This window comes from Xylocopa sonorina, chromosome 10 (genome assembly GCF_050948175.1).
Source record: "Xylocopa sonorina isolate GNS202 chromosome 10, iyXylSono1_principal, whole genome shotgun sequence".
Lineage (NCBI taxonomy): Eukaryota > Metazoa > Arthropoda > Insecta > Hymenoptera > Apidae > Xylocopa > Xylocopa sonorina.
The window spans coordinates 4351561-4372301 of NC_135202.1; the positions used below are offsets into that span (position 1 = coordinate 4351561).

At 33.6% G+C, this 20741-nt stretch overlaps 2 protein-coding genes across 9 annotated transcripts; one reads left to right on the forward strand and one right to left on the reverse strand.

Moving 5' to 3' along the window:
* Positions 1-1108: 1108 nt before the first annotated feature.
* Positions 1109-7483, reverse strand: LOC143428470 (WD repeat-containing protein 44). 5 transcript variants are annotated; one of them, XR_013102428.1, is made up of 8 exons: positions 7350-7483; positions 6678-6846; positions 5966-6601; positions 5738-5869; positions 5361-5651; positions 2653-5252; positions 2450-2562; positions 1109-2243 (listed from the first exon to the last, which is right to left on the reverse strand). XR_013102428.1 is itself a non-coding variant. In XM_076903360.1 (7 exons), the coding sequence occupies exons 1-7, from the start codon at positions 7415-7417 to the stop codon at positions 3519-3521; spliced, it is 2907 nt and encodes a 968-aa protein (XP_076759475.1). In that variant the 5' UTR covers positions 7418-7483; the 3' UTR covers positions 1109-3518. The 5 variants fall into 5 exon arrangements, 2 of the variants coding, with proteins under 2 accessions (XP_076759475.1, XP_076759474.1); XR_013102427.1 differs by having other exon boundaries at positions 1109-2562; XR_013102426.1 differs by having other exon boundaries at positions 2450-5252.
* Positions 7484-7562: 79 nt separating this feature from the next.
* On the forward strand, positions 7563-20435 carry Fmr1 (synaptic functional regulator FMR1). Of its 4 annotated transcripts, none has more exons than XM_076903361.1 (14): positions 7563-7873; positions 8271-8323; positions 9028-9178; positions 9479-9642; positions 9759-9924; positions 10371-10441; positions 12136-12207; positions 14087-14234; positions 14452-14589; positions 14809-14952; positions 15229-15439; positions 17494-17709; positions 17982-18080; positions 18522-20435. In XM_076903361.1, the coding sequence occupies exons 1-14, from the start codon at positions 7709-7711 to the stop codon at positions 18707-18709; spliced, it is 1986 nt and encodes a 661-aa protein (XP_076759476.1). In that variant the 5' UTR covers positions 7563-7708; the 3' UTR covers positions 18710-20435. The 4 variants fall into 4 exon arrangements, with proteins under 4 accessions (XP_076759476.1, XP_076759478.1, XP_076759477.1 ...); XM_076903364.1 differs by lacking the exon at positions 7563-7873 and adding an exon at positions 8016-8158; XM_076903363.1 differs by lacking the exon at positions 17982-18080.
* The last annotated feature ends 306 nt before the right edge of the window (positions 20436-20741 follow it).

Consider the following 20741-nt stretch of genomic DNA (forward strand, 5'->3'; position numbering starts at 1 on the left):
TGCGACGAACGTTACGAACGCGTAGAGAGGATCGCGAAATTGGTCCCGCAGTCGAGAATACGGCAAATAGTATGGAATACATAATAGGGAGATTCTCTTTTTGTTTCTTGTTCAAAACTACAAATACAGTTTAGACTTTGAGAAAAACGTTGAGAATTTACGATTTTCAATTGGAAAGGATAAATAGGTCGGAAGTGGAAGGATCAATCGAAGGTCATCGTTTAAATCAATGGTACGATAAATTCTAGAACGGCTCGGTAAATGAGAATGTATGTCAACGGGTTAACATATCGATTTATATTCTTAATAGCTCGAATACCATCAAGATTGAAAACTAATATTACGGGGTACGGTTTACGTCTCTATCCCGCACGGAGCTTCGCTCGTGTAGTACACTTTCATCCTAATTACCCAGGACAATGCACGCGCGTACACGTACCCAGACGTACGAAGGTAGTAAATGGGTGAATCAGCCGACAGTCAACCAACCGACCGACCGACCGACTGACCGCGCGCATATCGCTGACCTATAGGTGAGCACCAGCCGGTATTCGTGCCTTTGTGTGCAACAATGCCAGGGAATCTTATTAACAACGATCATTGTTCGGTTTCTCCACCGTGAGCACGTTCAGAAATCGATTCGCTTCGTAATACATGCTACATCGGACTCGATCTATTGTTTATCAAAAATTTGACCCTTTCCTAAAAATTAAACGCGCACACGAGTTGCAGACCTGATGGAAGGGAGAAATGTAGAGTGTCGTTGAAAAGTATCCGGGCAAGGAAAAAATGTTAGGGAAAAAGTACTAATGACGCGAATGAGTTGATGTTACTTAAGATAAGGGCAACTTTGTCCGTTAAAAAGTAATAAAATTGATTCGACGTATGCAAGTAAAGAAACAACGCGTGAAGTAATTTTTGCACAACCACATCCATAATACCTTTAAATGTATTTTAACTCACGTTCCAGCCAATTTTTATAATTAACTTATACATCACGGTAACATTCATTTACTGTTCCTGGGGATCGATCAAAAGAATCGATTCCCGGATATTTATAAATGGTAGTGTTACATACGCGTGGCGGGCGCAGCAGATAAAAGAAACGTTTCTAATGATTGATGTAAACTTTTATGTATATTGCTGTGTGTGACGGCAACTTAAAAAACAGACACATTTCCATACATGAATATACACTATTGATACATTAATATATTACATGATTACTGATTACTACGAGATCACAAACAATAGTTTTGTGCACGCCGCTGTCGGAATGACAATGTTGTTAATAAGCGATTACGCTATCGCTCGAATAATATATATTTACAATTGCATTTACACAAAATACCTACAATTTCTTCCCTGCATATTTACATTTAATTTACGATACAAATAAAATAGATCGTAGATTGTGACTCGATGGTCCGACCGTCTCTGTCGTTAGCGTTGCTAATAAATCCGCGCGGTGCAGGTGGATCACAACCGTCGTGCATCGACGCGCGATTGAATAAGGGCATCATCCGTCAATATGTAATTTATCAAATACACAGAATCGTAAAATACAGAGTTTCGAAACAGCGTTTAAGCCGTCGTTCCTTACACACGGTATACGTCTCTGCCGTTATAATTGACACGTTACGAAACAGGTATCTTCCTACCAACACCTTTTAAATCAGATTAAAATGACAGTTAACGACATCGTGTCGAACATTGAACATAGCGAGTGTTATGAGCATTATGACAACTGACTACGTAATGTCTGCGCGCAAAGTGGCACCTCGCAGCGTTCACATCGATCGGTTCAAGGTGCTTTTTACGAAGTCGTGTAATGTCACGGATACCATCGAATTGTAAACTTTCATATTAAACGTGTGTGTTGCAGTTTCATTTTAATATGCGAATCGCGTCCGTAGAAAAAACTTAACGATGATGCGTTTTCTTTTAAATTTCGAACCACCTTCCTTCCTTTCCTTGTGTTTGTTTTTTTTTTTTTTGTTAATATATTGTCTTCGATGTATTACACTACACTTATTACGATAAAGTTCTAGAACGTATTTTAGAAACCATTAGGATTTGAAAATCCAACTTGATTTTCGTAACAAAACTTTGTTGATACTATCCAACATTTTGCTAAACGATGGATACCCCCCAAAAGTGCAATCCGTTGAAATTGTTCTGTTCGGCCATCGCTCGAGTGTTTGTTTCGTTTATACTTTGTTTCTTCACCAAGGTGCTCTTTTCTGTTTATAAATACAATCGAAAACGAACAATTCCATTGTTAACCGTACGTATTTCATAACATAATTTCCGGTAAAATTTTCATGTATTAATTGTATAAAACCACAGTGGACCAGCACCGAAAAAATATAATACAAGAAAAGAAAAATTAATAAAAACACGAATTCAAAAAAGCGTTAAAAATACAATATCCTGTATAAAACTATACCATTTGTAGTTTAGTATCGTATTAAAGCTTCAGTAGAAATGATGTATGCAAATGTCATTCAACTTATAACGAATAGAAACGGGCATGCTTATTCTTCGTTTCAACAAGGAAAACTGAAATATCTCCTGAGCATCGAATTTATGAGTATATTTTGGTATTACCGAAGAAATTAACGTCTCAAACAAGTTCTCGATCAGAATTACCGGAGATGTGGCAATCTGTTAGATAGTAGTTTTTGATGGTATTCTTTGGACTACCTTACAAATTATTTCAACTCAGTCATGAGAAACTGATTCGCCAATCCTACACCCACAACTCTGTTGTCCAAACTCTAAGAGACTTTCTTGTGTCTCGTGTTCAGTTAAATTATCGAAGAACTACATCATTTGTAAATACCAGACAATGGTACAAAATCGAGGATATTTACTTAGTGGGACAGCAGTTGAACTTATCACAGGTATGACTCATTAGAAAATAACCAGAATTACGTCCGGGTCACTTTCTTCGACGGGAGAGTGCATCCCTGAGGTTTTCAACAAAGCAAAGAGTGGTAAAAATGTTGAGATTATATCAACTCGTTTCCACGTATCTGTTACGTATAGTCTGATTGCATCGAAGAAAGATGTTCCTTTACCAGGTTGATATGGGGGTGAAATGTTACGTAGAAGAAGACGCGTGTATTAAATGAAGATTTTACGTGTGTAATGGCTATTTTGGATTCCATATAAATAAAAGTCGATTCTAATCTGCACTCTCTTTGATGGTGTCACTTAAGCGTTAATCTCAACTAGAGAGCTCTCTATTTTATAGAAGGATATAAAAATTTTGATATTACTATCTATGTTTTAGAAGCTTCCTTATTGTGTGAAGTAAGCCTTTTGGCATGCATCCGAAAATATTCCGTTCTCGAAAGTTTTTTAATGCAACCGTATTTTATCTTAAAAACGGCACTACAGTGAGTTCTACATAATTCACTGAAGTAAAATAAATATATGTATACAATATTGGTGTTCTTATTAATTTTTCTGTTTACCGTTAACAATAGTGCATAAATCAATGTAGTATCGGGTTACGCGAGAGCAGACGCCGGTAGGGAACTGTGCTTAGGTTTCGTCTTATTTAGAAAAACCTTTATACAGCCGTTGAAATCGGCACTCACGAGAACGTGTCCGCCACAACCTTTAGTACGCTGCTCTATCACAGGATCAACGGGAGGAACATCCACGGTTGAGCTAGCTAAATTTTTTGCGTCCTCCTTACCTTCCCATTGTTCCCTTTCCTCGATCTGTTTGATGATACTGTCCGGATTCGGTGCAAATACTGCGCATGTTACCACTGCGTTATGAGCCTTTATACCCTCCCAAAAGTCATTGCGATCTCTACGCACGCTTGAAAATTTCGAATAATCGTGATGAGTTTTCCAAATGTAAATGCATTGATTCTCCGAACCGCTAACTATATACTGCCCGTCGGGGCTAAAGCTTGCTTTAATTTGACTACTAACATTGACATAACCTTTATATTTGCATGATAAATTTAAATCCCGCAAGTCATACAATCGTATACGGCTGTCGTTTGAAGTGACTAAAATCTTATCCTCGCCAGGCATAGGCTCGATGCCACTGATCTTTCGTCCCGTCGAATTCTTACCTCTCGTCGATCGAACGTGTATCTGTGTGTGATATTTCAACTGATCCGTATTGTAGAATATGCACCTGCCATCGTAAGAGCCCACCACTGCGAATTTCCCATTTTGACAAAAGTTTGCAGCAGTGATTAACTTAGTGTGCCCGTCGACCTCGTTCCACACAGCTACTTTTTTATCTGGTATATTCCACAATCGGAGTTTACCATCCAATGATCCAGAAAGAAAGTAACGATCATCGCGGGGATGAAATACTATTGCCGTAACAAAATCGATATGCTGGAAGCAACACAGGCATTCCTTTCGCGATATATGCCAAAGTCGCACAGTTTTATCCATCGATGACGACAGAACGAAATAATTCTTAGACCATGAAACATCGAGCAAATCTGAGGTGTGTCCTGTGTAAATGCAAAATGGCTTCGGCATGAAAGGACTCTTCGTTCCTTCTATCTCGCTAAAGGCACTAGCCACAACGTTAGGATCTTCCATAGATTGTTGCGAGACTAACGACTCTTGCGAGGGTGTTGGGCTAACTTTTTCAGCGTTGTATTTAGTTCGCATATCTTGAAAGTATGTGAAAGCGTCGCGCAATACCCAAATTCTTAGAACTCGATCTTGCCCCGCTGTGGCGAGCAATCGTCCGCAGGCAGAAAATTTCATACACCAAACAGGACCCACGTGTTCGCCACTTAAGTCTTGCACGTGTTGTAAACAACTAAATTCGTACGGCCCTTTATGACTATTGGACGCTTTCAATTTTATATACTGTTGTTCACCAGGATATACCTCATCCACTATATCCATAACGTCTTCTTTATGTCTCGCGTGCGACACCTCTTGCGCGATAGATTTTGCTTTATCCATTGTCTTTTTCACAGTAGATCCTAAGAATCGTTTCAATTTCTGAGTCTTCTTTCGAACTCTACCGACGGATACGTCTTCATCTGGCGGTATACTAGACATTTTACTGTCGACACTTTCCTCGTCACTTTCTTTCTCTTTCTCTAGACTAGAATTACTTATATATTCTGAAGTAAGTCTCATAATGTGAAGTGATAAAGGATTGATACACTGTGGTAATTTATCTTCAGCTATGCTTAACGGTACTCTTTCTCCAGTGTCCAAATTTAAGACGGTAACTTGCTCCAAAATTTCCTGAAAATAATTTACTTATTAATTGGGGCAGAATTACTATTTCGCTAAAATTTTTAGGTTGGAACCATTAAGTTCTCTTTTTGCTGAAAATTTCAATCAGCAGCGTACCATATCTGTTAGACGTTTTCCAGAATCCGTCCTTGTTCTAACAAACATATTCAACTGCTGAACCATATCTTGATCACCTGCAGATTTTCGTCTCTCTTTAGAACCCTGAGGACTTAAACCCGACAATTTATAAGGTCCTAACGAATAACGTCCGATACTATTACTAGACATGGATCCTAATGGACTACTAGACTTGTCGCTCGATCGTACACTCATTAATTCAGCCTTCATTTTTTCTACTCTTTCCAATTCTTCAGTGGATGGGCCTTCAGCTTTCGACTTGTCTTCATCCTGCGCAAATACATAACGATATTAAACGATCTATATTTTCTGTAATACATGAAAGGATATTTCTGCAAACATATAGCACTACAAACTTGTGGTTTAACAACATATTTTCCTTTCGTCGCGGATCGTATATCAAGAGAGTGTTCAAATTCTCTGGTAATGGATTCAATGGTACTTGCTGGACTTGGTAATGGCGAAGCGGGTAATTCTACTGCAGCAGGCTAAAAGTACAAATTCACGTTTACTTATATATAAAAAATGTTTTCGATTAATCTTTCACATTACAAAAATTTCATATTAATTAACAAGTATCGTACTGCAAGATCGGTAGGTGTTTGAGGTTTTAACTTTTTTTTGCGTCTTGGCGGCGCAACAGGTATTCCAACCGCAGTAACGTCTTCGTTTGACTTTCCATTATTCTTTGTACTAGCGATGACATCGGGTTCTTGAAGCATAACAGTCTTATCATTTTGTGAGTGAGAAGCGTAATTGGATCTACTGTTAACAGAGGATTCCTGAAGGATATCCCCTGATAACGTTAGGATGCTGGAGGACTGGGACACCTTACCAGATGCTGTGTCCTCGTCTTTGCTTGGTATACTAGCAATGGAGGACATCTGGCTTTCGCGGGTAAGGATGGTAGAAGGGGGACACTGGGTTACATTTGGTGCAAGCGTAACAGATGCGCTGTCCCCAACTCCAGCTAAAATTCGACCCACTCGTCCTAAAGATGTCATACTTTGTAAGCTAAGGGTATCATGTTCTATGATCCTAAATGGATGAGTTGTCTTTGAAGGTGTGGGATAAACACCCTCGATAGATGACGTTTGACTATCTGGTGGGGAACTATTAATAGGGATATCATCGTCCTCTGTTTGCATACGTTGTCTAAGTTCACGAAATCTTCTTCTGCCCACAGTTTTGTCTGTAGTTGACTCTTTTCCATCTTCCTCCTGTACAAATGAATGAAACCATATCATTGTCACATTAAACGAGCTTTATGATAGTTTAATGTACACAAATACTTACAGCTTTATCTTTACTAACTATACATTCTATTGTTACGTGTTCCTTTGGTTCTACAATTGGTTTAGGTTGAGCAGGTTTCACAAAAACATCATCATCCAATTTCTTAGAGGACTCTGATACATTCTTATTTTGTATTTCAACGCTAATAGCATCGCACTGTTTGGTTTTCCTATGAGAAAGAATTCTACAAATATATTGTTTGCATCGAAAACAATTTCAATACATTTCGATATAAACTAAATTAGTTTCACAAGATGTTAAACTCTTTTTTGTATTATTATTTTATTGGTATGAAACCATATAAACTCGCAAACGCCGGCCCTGGAATAGCTGCATAGAATCATACGAACGACTGATGTAAGTGCTTAATTTCGGACCTAACCAAAGACAATTAGTTAAGAAGAACGTGATACGAGGAGAAGAATTAAGTTGGACAAATGCGATCCAGTAGAAACTTTAATACATACGAGAAAACATTCAATTCAAATAACGAACGAAAAGCATAAAAACGACGAGAATTGAATTCTACAATTGATATTTCTCTAAAGTAACGTGACCAGTTATAAAATTAGTGGAAAAGTAACTCCCATCGAGTGTATCGGATGCAGCGAGAAAATAATGCCCGGGACACGAAAGAGAATCGTTTGACAGGCAAGGGACTTAGGAAATTACCGTGCATTGTGATGGAAAGTATCGTCCTCCGCATCGAAAAATTCCTCGGAATCGCTGCTTCCAGACATTGTCGTCTGCGGTGAATAATCGGTAAGAATAGTCTTGTCCGCATCGGTACTGTCAAGGCACGTCACGCGTTTCGCAAAATCGCGAACACTACGGCCAAGTAGAATCGGCCAGAGGATCGCAGGCGGCACGAAGTCATGATTCGACTTCTAATAACGGTTACACAAGTGGACACAATTCCGTGCTGAATCGTGCCGTGGTGCGTATTTCAATTATCCTAGTTCTTTCGGATGTAAATCAGGGTGGCGAATGTGGTAACACTGCGCGGGCCTGTCCAATAAAGAGGCCGCGTCATGGAAAAGAGTTGCACGATTGGTGAACAACGAATTCGCAGCCTCGAACTCGTGCAGCTGCCCGCTCGCCAGCATGCCTGCTGCAAAGGAGGCGAGCCGTCACACAAAAGCAAGATGGAGGATCTCACAGTCGAAGTATGCGGCGAAAACGGAGCATATTATAAGGTTCGTTCTGTGAAAAGTATACAAAAAGCAGGGCGGAAGATCGAGGCCGTGGATAGGCCAACTCACGGCCCGTGGCGCGGTTCTAATCTCACGAAAGAGACGCCCGTACTTCGCGAAAGCGCGGCCCTCAAATGTTCGCGAGGTAACGCGGCTTCCTCCGACGCCATGTCTCGTTTGACAGGGCGTGATTTTCGTCAACTTTTGTTGTTTGCGACCCATCCCAGCGTTCGCACGATTCTCGATAATCCATTCGCTCGGTAGCAGAGTCACGAAAACACCATTGTTGTGGGTACCACGAATTCGTCCCGATATTATGCCCGAATCTCTTACGCCACTCGCTTACACTTTTCATCCCTGAACGAATGATTCTACATGCTTTATCTATCATTTTTTTCAGGCCTTTGTCACCGACGTCTTTGAAGACGAGGTTCTGGTAACTTTCGAAAATGAGTAAGTTGTTTACCTAATTTTTTAAGACCTCTTCAGACGCGATAATGCGTTCAAGAGTTTACTCTGATACCTTGTGCTAATAACAGTGTAGCCTCCTGACCACAAGGATTAGACTATTTTTATTACCCACGCGAGCTCTAATATTCCTAATGTCTATGTTAACGCTTCAGAAATGTTGTCCGATATTAAAACGTGTTGTTTCCTGTTGTTACTTGAAACGATTGTAGCTTTTGTTTTTCTCTGCACATTACCTTTTTTAAACTTACAATCTATATAATATAAACAAATTTGTTAAACGTTTCTGTAAATGTTACAAGGAGATTTTATATCTTAATGCAAATTATTTTAAGTCATATTTATCTTTTTCATTTGTATTTAAAATTTTTTGTGAAATAAATCAAATGTAGTTTACGTGTACGGGAGGTCTGAAAATATTTTGTTTTAATTTTAAAAGATATAGTGGTCGTAGTAATATGTTATATTTTAGAACATTATAACTCAAATATATACAACGTGTTGTTCATAAGGATTAACAGTAAATAGACGTAATTTATAATGAATATTTAAACTTTGCTAAAATTTATTATAATAATTTTTGAATCGTTCAAGTATTTTATTCATAAATTTTAACAATATAGCACTTGAAATCTTTAATTGCAGTTAATCATTATCGCCACATGACATATTAACGCATTATGTTCCAGCTGGCAACCGGAATCGAAGTTTCCATTTGCTCAAGTACGTCTACCTCCAACAGATAGTCAGAAACCAGAATTTTCTGAGAACATGGAGATTGAGGTATTTTCTAGGTCCAATGAGCACGAAGCATGTGGATGGTGGAAGGCGATCATTAAGGTTAGTAAAAATAAGCACTCTCTTAATATTTCCTAACGCTATTATATAAAACATTGTTCCTTTTCTATCAAAATCACAAATATGCAAATTCATTCTTTGATAAGAAAATGGACACTGAGTGTCTATTTTTAAGTTAACGTTATAACCATGGAATTGTTTTACAGTTATATTCAGATTTGAAGTAAAAATTAATATCTGAAGAATTTTAGCCAGAAAAATTGACCAATTACATCTTATGATTATTTGTAAAAACATAATTGTAATAGGCGAGACATTTAAAAAAAAATTTTATTGTTTCAGATGAGTAAAGGAGGTTTCCAAGTAGTTGAATATTCGGGATGGGAGTGTGCTTATACCGAAATTGTAGCTAGTGAGCGACTAAGAGCAAAAAATCCTAATCCCCCCATTGACAAAAATACGTTTCACAAGATCGAAATAGAAGTACCTGAAGATCTAAGAGAATTGTAAATATTATTTTTAGTTTTTATGAAAATTATATAAAAGGCTGAAAGCTTTTGCTAAACATGCCCTGCTACAAAGACATATATTAAATCACAAATATCTTTTTTAATGTGTACAGTGCCAAAATGGAAAATGCACATAAGGAATTTCAAAAAGCGATAGGGGCGGCAGTGTGCCGATACGTGCCTGAACGAGGAGTATTGCTGGCCATCTCCCGTCATGAAAATTTACATCGTCACAGTAGCATGCTCCAAGAAATGCACTTTAGAAACTTATCGCAAAAGGTAAGTTGCAAAATTAGTTCTTAATCTATTTTATATTTTCCGTGCACTTCGGAATAACGTAAGTTTATTTCAGAATAACGTAAAACATAAATTTACATTGGTGAATTAAAATAACTATTTTTTTAACTCGATATTAATAGTAAAAAAAATACATTTGTTAAGCTATGTATTTACAATTTCTTTTTTCGAATTTAGAAACTTATGTCATTAACGAACCGCTATTCTGGTATTCGATCTTGATTGATTTGCCTGATCGAGATTTTTTTAAAAGATAAGGTGGCCTCCTAATTTTTGTATATTTCAATTGTTTTGTTCGAAGTTCTCATTATCATTACTTAAATTGGCTACATTTCGGATATCACGTACAATCCATATATAAAATATGAAATAAATTCAATTTGTACAGTACCAACAATATCTTGTAATATGTCATGCATATGTTGCAGGTGTTACTTCTAAAAAGAACAGAAGAAGCGGCGCGTCAGCTCGAGTCGACTAAACTTCAAACAATCGGGGGGTGAGTAAAAATGTTTGAGTTGGTGTTGCGATTAACAAAAACAGAATCTTGTGACATTTAATACCTGTCCCTATCCATACACTGTCCTGGTTACCATCCTGTCTGTGGTTTGCATTTACTGGCAGAAAAAAATTCACAAGATTTCCAATCATTAATCAATATGTTTGCTTCGACATCATATAATTTCTCATGAATGCCACGTAGTCACATTTTACAAATGTTTATTATACATTTCCTTCTCTAGTCTCCATATGTTACTAGTGCGATTGTATATAAAATATTTTATAAATTTTTACATACAACGTCTCTCGAAATCGATATATAAATTTGTATGTCAGTTACATTATTTTTTCATACTTTTGCCAATTCACAAGAGCACGATGTGCATATATATATGTATATTCATACATATATATATGTGTGAATCTGTACACAATGTGTTTTTCATATGCCTTCAGTGAATATCACTTTTGGCTGACATATTTTTTATTCGTGTTATAATACTACCTGTTATACGTATATACATATACATAATACTATATTTTTTAATATTTGCTGATCAAATCGGCTGTATGTAATATGGTTAAATTAATTTCCATTTTTTGAATAAATATTTCAATTAATTTTACTGCTACGTACTAATAGTTTTCTTAGTCTTTAAATTATTATGTTTATATATCAATAAAAGTATGTTTCTTAAATATTGTACAATAATTACGAAGTTAATGAAATAGGGTGCTTTATTTAGTACACTTTCACAACTTAATTCTCTGTCTCTTGTAATAGATACTATTTATTCTGTTTAATAAAATATAATAAGAATCTTTTTCAGTAATAATTAAATTTACATGCTATGAGGTACAGGTTAAATATGCATGTACTTGCAAATTTACATTATATACATTTACTTGAAACATCATATAAGAGAATTGAAAATTTATTCTGTCATGTAGCTGTTTACATCGGTTTGAAATAAAACACATTAAGCAAAATGCTTGTACATTAATGTGATCATATAAAAATATCACAAATATCTTTGTAGTTTTAGATGCTTTACATGTATTCCTGCAGTAAACAATGTCATTATATGTTTCAGCTAACTAATACATATAATTAGGATAACTGTTTACACTTCAAATTCTGAAGTTATCGTATTATACATTTGAACACTGTAATTATTTTTAATAAAATTATATTTTTAGATTGAGATACACTTCTCTTCTATACATTCAGATAACGGGTTTGTATAATTTTTTATTATTTAGGTAGAGTAACACTTAATGAATCCTAGCAAGTTAGTAGAAATTGGGTGAAAATTATTTAACGCTTACAATGAAAATTAACTATTCTTTATACAGGTATGTTAATAAACATTTAAACTGGAAAAAAGCAGGAAATATGTACAATGTTGCACCTTTGTTTCACACTGTACATGTGCCAATATAATACATATACATAGATGAAAATCAATGTTAAGCTTCAAAATTGTTTTAGTTTTATCTTAATATGAAAAAAAAGATTATATCTGTATATAATTTATGTTATGTAAATATTTTGGGAAGTGAATCCGAGTAAAAACACTAGAAATTTATTAGTAAGGAGCAAACAGACAGAATGGGCAGGGACACAGGATAGGGCCATCTCATAATATGAATTTCCATCGAGTTACACCAAGAGTTTCTTTCTCATTTCAGCAAATTTAGATCTTCAAACTTTATATATCAGCGTGTCTCAGACTTTGAGGCAGGAGTGAAAACAAATTCAAGGTGAGATCACAGCAGCAACGTGGTTTAGATTTAAGTTTAGCTTATTGTATGATAAATTACACAGCTGCATTTTTCAAAGGAAAAATGAAAACTACACTATATAAATGTGCATGCATCGGCGTTATGTAGATTATTCACTGAAACTTAAATGCTTCAAGTACACTGACATACAGAAAGTTATTATTTATTTCTTTTCTACTTGTTGTGTTTTATGTAGTAAAATTTTGCGTGATTGATAAAATAATAAACAAACATAAACGTGTAGCTGTGATCTGTTTTCGTTTCGATATTTTATTTTATACTCTTTTTTAAAATATTTATGTGTTTCAGTAGAAATTTAAGTTCGTTCATTTTATCCCATGTCCGAAATTATATTTTAGCCTGCCAATGTTTGAGAAACACTGATATATTAAGTGTTTTTGCACAAAGAACTAGATAACTGGTGGCTCTATCTAATATATTTCCACGTCTAAAGAATTTGCTTATCTAATTTAGAGGAGGGGATCATTAAAATGTGCAATATTCCACAGTTAATGAGGAATTTTTGTACTGTATAAAGGGCAATTATCATCTTTTTTTTTTTTACAAAACATTTACATTGTTCATAGCATATACTTTTTACATAATGCTATATAGTATCAAATATTTATGAAAGAAATATTTCTTTCTTAAAGATATATATTCTTCTAACTGGACTGAAGTAACTTTTTCAAATAAAAATAAAGTACGTTCTACGCTCTTCATTTCTCTAACATAGAAATTATACATCTTTTTTGTCATATTGTATCACATAATTTTTTGAAGTAATCATAACAAATTAAAAATTTACAATATACCATTTGTTTAATTTCAATTTTCATTACTGTATTCTAGGAAACTTAATGAAATCTTTACACGAATCATGTATATCATAAGAGATCTATTTTATTTCTAGGATTTCTCCATATTTTAAATATTGGTTATAAGGAATTAATCATTTAAATATGCTCGAAATTATGTTTTATTGTATAATATATTTTCTTATTTTTGTAACAGGAATACATACATATCTGCATGTTTTATCTAATGATTTTGTCATGATTCTAGTGTTTTGAAGTTTAAACGTTGTACCTCCAATAGCGAATACTATATTCAGTTACTGAATAAACAATTTCTATCTTTTTCTGCTATACATGTATGTTACCACATCAAAATATACATCAAAAGTTTGTATGAGTGTGCGTAAGCGCGGTGTTATATGTAATAATAATTATTCTAAACATGTCTTGCACGTTAACACTTAATTAAATTCCAATTTAAACATTATTTAATTTGTAGAGAAGTCTTTAAAAAAATTAATTGAATAATTTATCCTTGTTTTAGAAATAACTTTGCAGCCTTTGTTTCAATGTCACTTCATTATAATTTGCAAATATATATCATATGCATCTCATATTTTCTCATGAAACACTTTTCTATTTTTACTTTATCTGCCAGGATGCAAGCCACTGACAGGAAATTAAATTTGATTAAAATATGTTAAGCTCATTATCATTGTATCATAATATAATAATATATATTGCATGTTATTAATAAACATTGAAATTTGGTGTTATTAAAAATTAAAAATTTACTGTGAAACTCATTAGGTTTATCCTAATGATGACTATTAGTATTAGAAGATAATATTAATAAGAAGAAATCTAGTATTAGTATTTTTAAACAATATTTATTCATTTGAAATATTGTTAAATTAATTATATCATTTTAAATTTAATTATTGTAATTTAATATAATTGTATATATCTCTTTATGAATTCTGCATCGTTCCAGCAGAAAAAAGTGTTTGTTATAACATATTTAACTCTCAATATGTAAAAGAGTAACTTTATTTTTTTAGATACACAGATGAATTTAATGTTCGAGAAGACTTAATGGGCTTAGCAATTGGTGCACACGGAGCAAATATTCAGCAGGCGAGGAAAGTTGATGGAATTACAAACATAGAATTAGAAGAAAATTCGTGCACATTTAAAATATATGGAGAGGTAACAAATATATCTTTCTTTATCATATAGTTATCATATACCTTTTTCTTTGCATTAGATCTTCCGTTGAATAAATCTATTCAATTTTTATAGATTATACAATTTTAATATATATATTATATATATTATATTTTATTATTTTTATTATTTTTATTATTAATATATATAGCAGTAGTGTTATAAAAGTGTTAAATAACAAGTATTTACTTCATTACAGACACATGAAGCTGTTAAAAAAGCGCGTTCAATGCTTGAATATAGCGAAGAATCTATACAAGTACCACGTGTCTTGGTAGGCAAAGTAATTGGCAAAAATGGTCGAATAATACAAGAAATTGTAGACAAAAGTGGGGTGGTAAGTACATATTGTTTGCATTACTTCCAAGAAAAGTCATTTTATCGACGAACTCTGATTTCAATGAAATTTCATGCATATAAAGAGTATAAAAAAGCAATCAATATAATTTAATGTGTCATGAAAAATTCATGATATTGTCATTTTACGAATACCATAGTAAATTAAGCAAATTTATTCGGACTATCATAATTAAGAAGATAATTTTAAATATTTCAGGTGCGAGTAAAAATAGAAGGAGACAACGAACCTCAGCCAACGATTCCAAGGGAGGAGGGTCAGGTGCCCTTTGTATTTGTTGGTACTGTCGAAAGTATTGCTAATGCCAAAATGTTGTTGGAATATCATTTGGCACATTTGAAGGTACCAATATAGAACGTATAAAAGACCACAGGGAAAAACCCTGAAATTTCAGTGTTTCCTATCTTTCAGAGAATGAACAACAAAGTTTCATGTATCATATTTTTTAAAATATATAAATTTGATATTATTTAGCGCATTTTATCATCATCATAAGTAAAAATTTCTAACGTAAAAATTTTTTATGGTTTTTCCCTGCAACCCTTCATTTGTACATTATACTTCAAATAACGTAGTTCATTTATATATTATCATAATTTTATATCATTTTTTTCGAAGGAGGTAGAACAGTTACGCCAAGAAAAATTAGAAATAGATCAACAATTAAGAAACATGCATGGATCGACCACAGGACCAATGCCAAACTTTCCTCCAACAAGACGAGGAATGATTGCAGGCCCAGAGGAAGGTGGTGGAGGTCGCGGAGGACGTGGTGGTCAGTCTCGCGGACGTGGTGGCAGGGGTAGGGCTCCCACCAGACACAATGCCGGTAATACTATTACTGACTATATCAACAATGTAGAGAACACACAAAAACGTAATGGCAGAAGCGGTGGACCCAACACGAGGGACAGTAGAGAACCCAGAGATTTTAAAGACAGAGGGCGTGTTGCCACAAAGTAACATTTGATGAATTATTGAAGTTAAATCAATGCTAGGATTATTACTATACAAGGTTTATAGTAGAAACTCATTTATTCGGATTTAATGGAACGACTGTTGTTTGATCTGCAACAACAAAACGAAAGTCTGGACTATCCGATACTCTCCCCTTATCTTCCTGATATATTCATCGCTCAGTACAGTGCAAATATATATATATATATATATACATATATACATATTTTTTTCGTGTAATATACGCGATTAAACGTGATACATAATTTATTCGGTTTTTATTGCATAATAAACTATGTACTTTTAATGACCTGTAGAAAAATTGTATGTATTTAAATACTTCTTTACACCTTAAAGTTGAATGATAAAATAAATTGCATATGGAACTCTACATTGAAGAATGTCACTTGAGAAACATTCTTTTTTTTTTCTTCGACATTGATAAATATTTTCTAAGGAATTATTTTCCTTTTATTTGTTGAGCCCAATAAATAAATAATTTTGACGATAGAGAAATTCGGATAAACGAGTTTTTACTGTGATTAATTCTTTAAAATACTATTTGAAATAACATAGTTACATGTTTCTTTACAACATTCAAAAACTTAAAAGCTTAAAAATTTGTAAATGTATTAATATAAACATAAAAAATATTGATCGAAACTTAAACGAATAAAGTGATCGTTTTTTTCTTTCTTTTTTTGAACATATTAATTCATTCACACTTGTTAGTCATACTAAACTCAAATTGATTCATTTACTCAAGTCGAATTTGGCCTCTTTTAAAATATCTTTTTGTAGTCGTTCATATTTTTCATTATCGATTATATAGATTTAAAGCTACTTAATTGTTATGAAACCGTTTCAGCTATTTAGTTTTTTATCTGTACATCGTTACTCGTAATTTATGGTGTTTTTTAACATTTCCTATTGCTCTCGATTGCTATCTACAAGTACATTAACAATTCGCATTTGTAAACATATTATTACGTAGAATATGGGATTATAACGTGCTAGGAAACAATTGCGTAACCATATGCATTTGCATGTACATGTTTTGATGGAAATGCATGTTATAGCTACTAAAAATAATTCCCGATGTGTGATAGATTCGATTTATTGATCATTTCAGAAGTAAATAAAGTACATCATTTTGTTTTATGTGCGAATTGTCTAATCACATGTTACATCCTAAGAGTAATTTATTTTTATTAATTTAGCAAATGTTCCGCGTCAAATTTACACTTACTTGTATAACAGTCTTTGAAGCTTTTATTTGATTAAATGACGCATTAAATGTAGTTAACTTTAATTGCTTTTCGAACATTAACAGAATTAATTATTGTCTAGAATTATATAGGTCGTTTTTAAATTGATAAATAAAAAATTAAAAAGCAATTATGTCATTATTTTTATTTAAATAATGTATTTATATACGTTTTGTAATAAAATTTATCTTGTAAAACACTCCACGTGAATCTGATTTGTAACTTAAAAATGTTATATAATAACGATTACGTGAATTTTACAAGTATCTTTAATTACACTAACATTAATGTAAAATCCAATAAAGACTATCTGGTGTAATTTAGTACTACACAATCATATTTTATCTCTCATTTAAATACATACAAATTTATACAAAACATAAATGTTTAATGGTAGAAGGAGCAATTAAAAAAATATTAGTGAACTTGATTCCAAACGGCGCCTCTTCACTCCCAATTAATACCCTTAATTATTATAACGGGAAGCATCATTGCTAATGCGTTAGATGCTACATTGATCATCATTGATTGCAAGTAAGGATACTAACATTTTCATCGTTTCATTTGTTTTACAAAATCATTAAAATTGTCTCTGTTTTTATCATGCTACATTTAAGAGTTAATTAAACTTTACTTACAAATGTTGTTTGTCTTGCAGGAATACGTCGAGACACCTTAGATGGTAGTGAAGATCGAGTTAGAGATCTACCTCCAAGAGGTGGCCATCAAGGTGGCGCAGGCAATTCAGGGTACATGGGTGGTAGACAAGGTCGTCCTCCAACTCAACGTAGAGATCGCAGAGATGAACGTCGTCGAACAACCGATGATGAAGATACCGTTCTTGATAGCCAAGATGTTTCAAGCATTGATAGAGGTAATAATATTTTCCAGATAATAGTTTAAAGAAGAACAACCGTTTCGTCCTAAAGACTATGCAACAGTAGAGTCCTTTGTGAGTGGCATGGATTGTGAGACAAACACTTGTGACCATCTAACACTAACAATATCAATGATTATTACTAATGCACGCTACTAACGTATGTATTTTCATTTAATCAGTTTTTAAAGATATTTGAATTTCAATAATATATTTATATATAATGTAATGTGAAAAAGAGATGGTCACAATAGTTTGTATATGCATAGAGTCTGTATCAAGTGTGGAGGGAGGACCTAAGGGCATAAGACGAAGACGGATTCGACGTTCTCAACAACGTAGCTCTACGCCAACAAATAATCAGAAAGGTAACTACTACGGAACTGAAAAATTTACGAGTATACATGGTAATCGTAAAAATAATCAGATGCCAATATAATTTTGACTCCTAACTTTTATATTTTGAACGAACGATAGAACGGAAAGTAAAAGTTATGCAATATTATATTAATATTTTAACGATTTGTTATTTTTTGCGTACATATACTTTACTATAATAGTATGTACAGTATAGTATTTTGTAGTGAAATCATATTGCTTTAGTTGTATGCATTTATTCGAATTAGAAGTCAAGATTACATTAATATCCGCACATTTTTGTTACTGTATACAAATATACATGACATCCTTTAGGACGATCGGTTTTTCAATAAGGTATAGCACTTAAATGTCGTATAAAGTAGAGGTTTCAAAACGAATATCGATGTTTGCATAGTAACACTCAGTGTTAATCTATATTATTTGTTTAGGCAGTAATGCCGGCCCAGGAGACCAATCAACTGTAACTAGTAAAGAAGGAACACCAGCAAATGACGTTTCTACTACTAACAACAGTTCTCAGGGACCCAAGGGCCAAAGAGAACTGCGGTCTCGTCATCCACGTATGCAACAGAGCAATAAGCCTAAGGAAGCTCTGGTTAATGGTACCAGTGGCTAAATAAACCATTATTGGTCGGACAACTGCTACTTACATATAACACTACACCTGATCAGAGCTATTAACACCCAGCACATAACATGACGCATACCTACGCAAGGACTACACGATTATGGAACGCGACATGATTAGTCTACGCTCGTTGTTAAGACTGTTTGCTACCGATAAGAAATACGACAGTTGTTTAAGAAATCGTCATTCTCCTTAAACACATTTTAAGGACACATATTAATATCCATGCATGGTTTAGTTTAATGATAGTCATTATGCTATCATGTTTGATATACGGATACATTCATTGGGAGATAGTAGAAGCATCTGGTAAAATGGAATTCCCTGATTGTGAAACTGTGCCTCATTTTTATACCAAGCTCCCAACTTGTGTGATAGTAATTTGGATGTACTATGTAGTACTTCCTAATCACTTGTGAAATGATCCAATAATAGGCTGGATATTCGTGGCTCGTATGTCAATTATTAATTCGAACAATTTTCGCCTAGATGTGTCGCTGTATTTATGAATTAAAAAAAAAAAAATAACACAAGACGTACAGAAGTGCAGGATATTATCGATTTAATGTTTTTTTCTTTTTTTCATGTTGATTTCTCTCTTTATAAGCACTACAATGATTGCAATAAAAAGTTTCCGACATAGTTTTAACATATGTCACGAAGTAAAGTACGTGCTTTGCGTTATTTTATATTTACGTTTTAAAGAACAAAAAAAGCAAAAAAAAAAAACAATAATTGAACATACTGGGTATAAAACTATTTCGCGACAAAACTAGGACGAAACGTAATGTGATGCAAGAAAAAGATGGATATCCATTGTTAGTAATAACAATGGTAGACGGCAGCTGCATGAAGTCTTGGTTAAAAGGTGTTCCCAATGATGTTCCTTCTATTTACTTCACAAGATTGAGTTTTTTTTGGTTTACGATTATTAGTAGAATTATTTAACAACACTAGATTTTTATGTTTCAATACTGAGTGTTGATTAATACCACGATGAATGCTAAAATGACTTATTTGATTGTGGAAGAACACAAATGGGTGTGCACAAGAAGTCGGTTTTTATTTCCGGGTTCACTTTTCACGTAATTTAGTCTTTTTTTTTATTACAGAGAGAGAGAGAGAAAGAAAGAGAGAGAAAGGGAGGAGTCTTAAGCATACTATATCAAATATTAGAGTTTGATATATGACGTTCGTTTCTACATTGTTTCGCATGATTTAAAAAGAAAGTAAACGTATACTTAGTAATACCAATGTATGATGTGCCAGAGAAGGAATGATACATGTTTTATGATATCTAGCTGAAGTGCAGACTTAGCGCATACCTTTATTACTATAATACTACTTAGTCGAAATGTGGATGTCTGAAAAAAAAAATAAACTAGCTTTACTATACTAAGCTATAAAATAGATACGGCTAACTGTTTTAAATTGATTATCAGTGAATATGACAAATTACTTGTCAATTTAAAACAGCTGCCTTTTCTTCCGGATATGACAACAACTAATCGGACGTGTCTTATGGATTTTGCAAAAAACGCATGGCGATTGATGCAACACATTGACACCTAACAAAACAGCTGCCATTTTATCTGAGTATTCTTATGGCAGCCAAAAAAAAAACTGAGATATCCCCCAACTTGCTTGTTTCAGATACATTTGTATTGATTGCAATTTGTGCATAATTTAAGAATAAAACATTTCTGTACATAGAGCGGTCATTAGTACAATGAACCACAATTTTTTCGAAACATTGATAATCGTTTTCTAATCTTAACAGTCGTTTTAAACTACAACCTTCATCCCCATCCTTAACATCCGCAACGGATCTACTATTAAGGAATGATTACTATTACGCTTAATTTTCGTTATGAGGATTTTTAAATATTTATTGTCCAAAAATTTCAACGTAATGTCTAATTAATAATTTATAATTACATCACGATATTAAGCGATATTAAAAATAAGTAAATAAAATAGTCTATGTTAATTTAATTTTAAAGTGATAAATTAATAGGGT

Bases quoted from the DNA above. Each gene is read 5' to 3' on its own strand.
- LOC143428470 (XM_076903359.1), bottom strand. From the start codon at position 7,417: ATGTCTGGAAGCAGCGATTCCGAGGAATTTTTCGATGCGGAGGACGAT. The intron at 6,847-7,349 runs GTAATTTCCTAA...TCTTTCTCATAG, and splicing joins ACTTTCCATCACAATGCACG to GAAAACCAAACAGTGCGATG. The intron at 5,870-5,965 runs GTACGATACTTG...TTGTACTTTTAG, and splicing joins AAACACCTACCGATCTTGCA to CCTGCTGCAGTAGAATTACC.
- Fmr1 (XM_076903361.1), top strand. From the start codon at position 7,709: ATGGAAAAGAGTTGCACGATTGGTGAACAACGAATTCGCAGCCTCGAA. The intron at 9,179-9,478 runs GTTAGTAAAAAT...TTATTGTTTCAG, and splicing joins GGTGGAAGGCGATCATTAAG to ATGAGTAAAGGAGGTTTCCA. The intron at 14,590-14,808 runs GTAAGTACATAT...TAAATATTTCAG, and splicing joins TTGTAGACAAAAGTGGGGTG to GTGCGAGTAAAAATAGAAGG.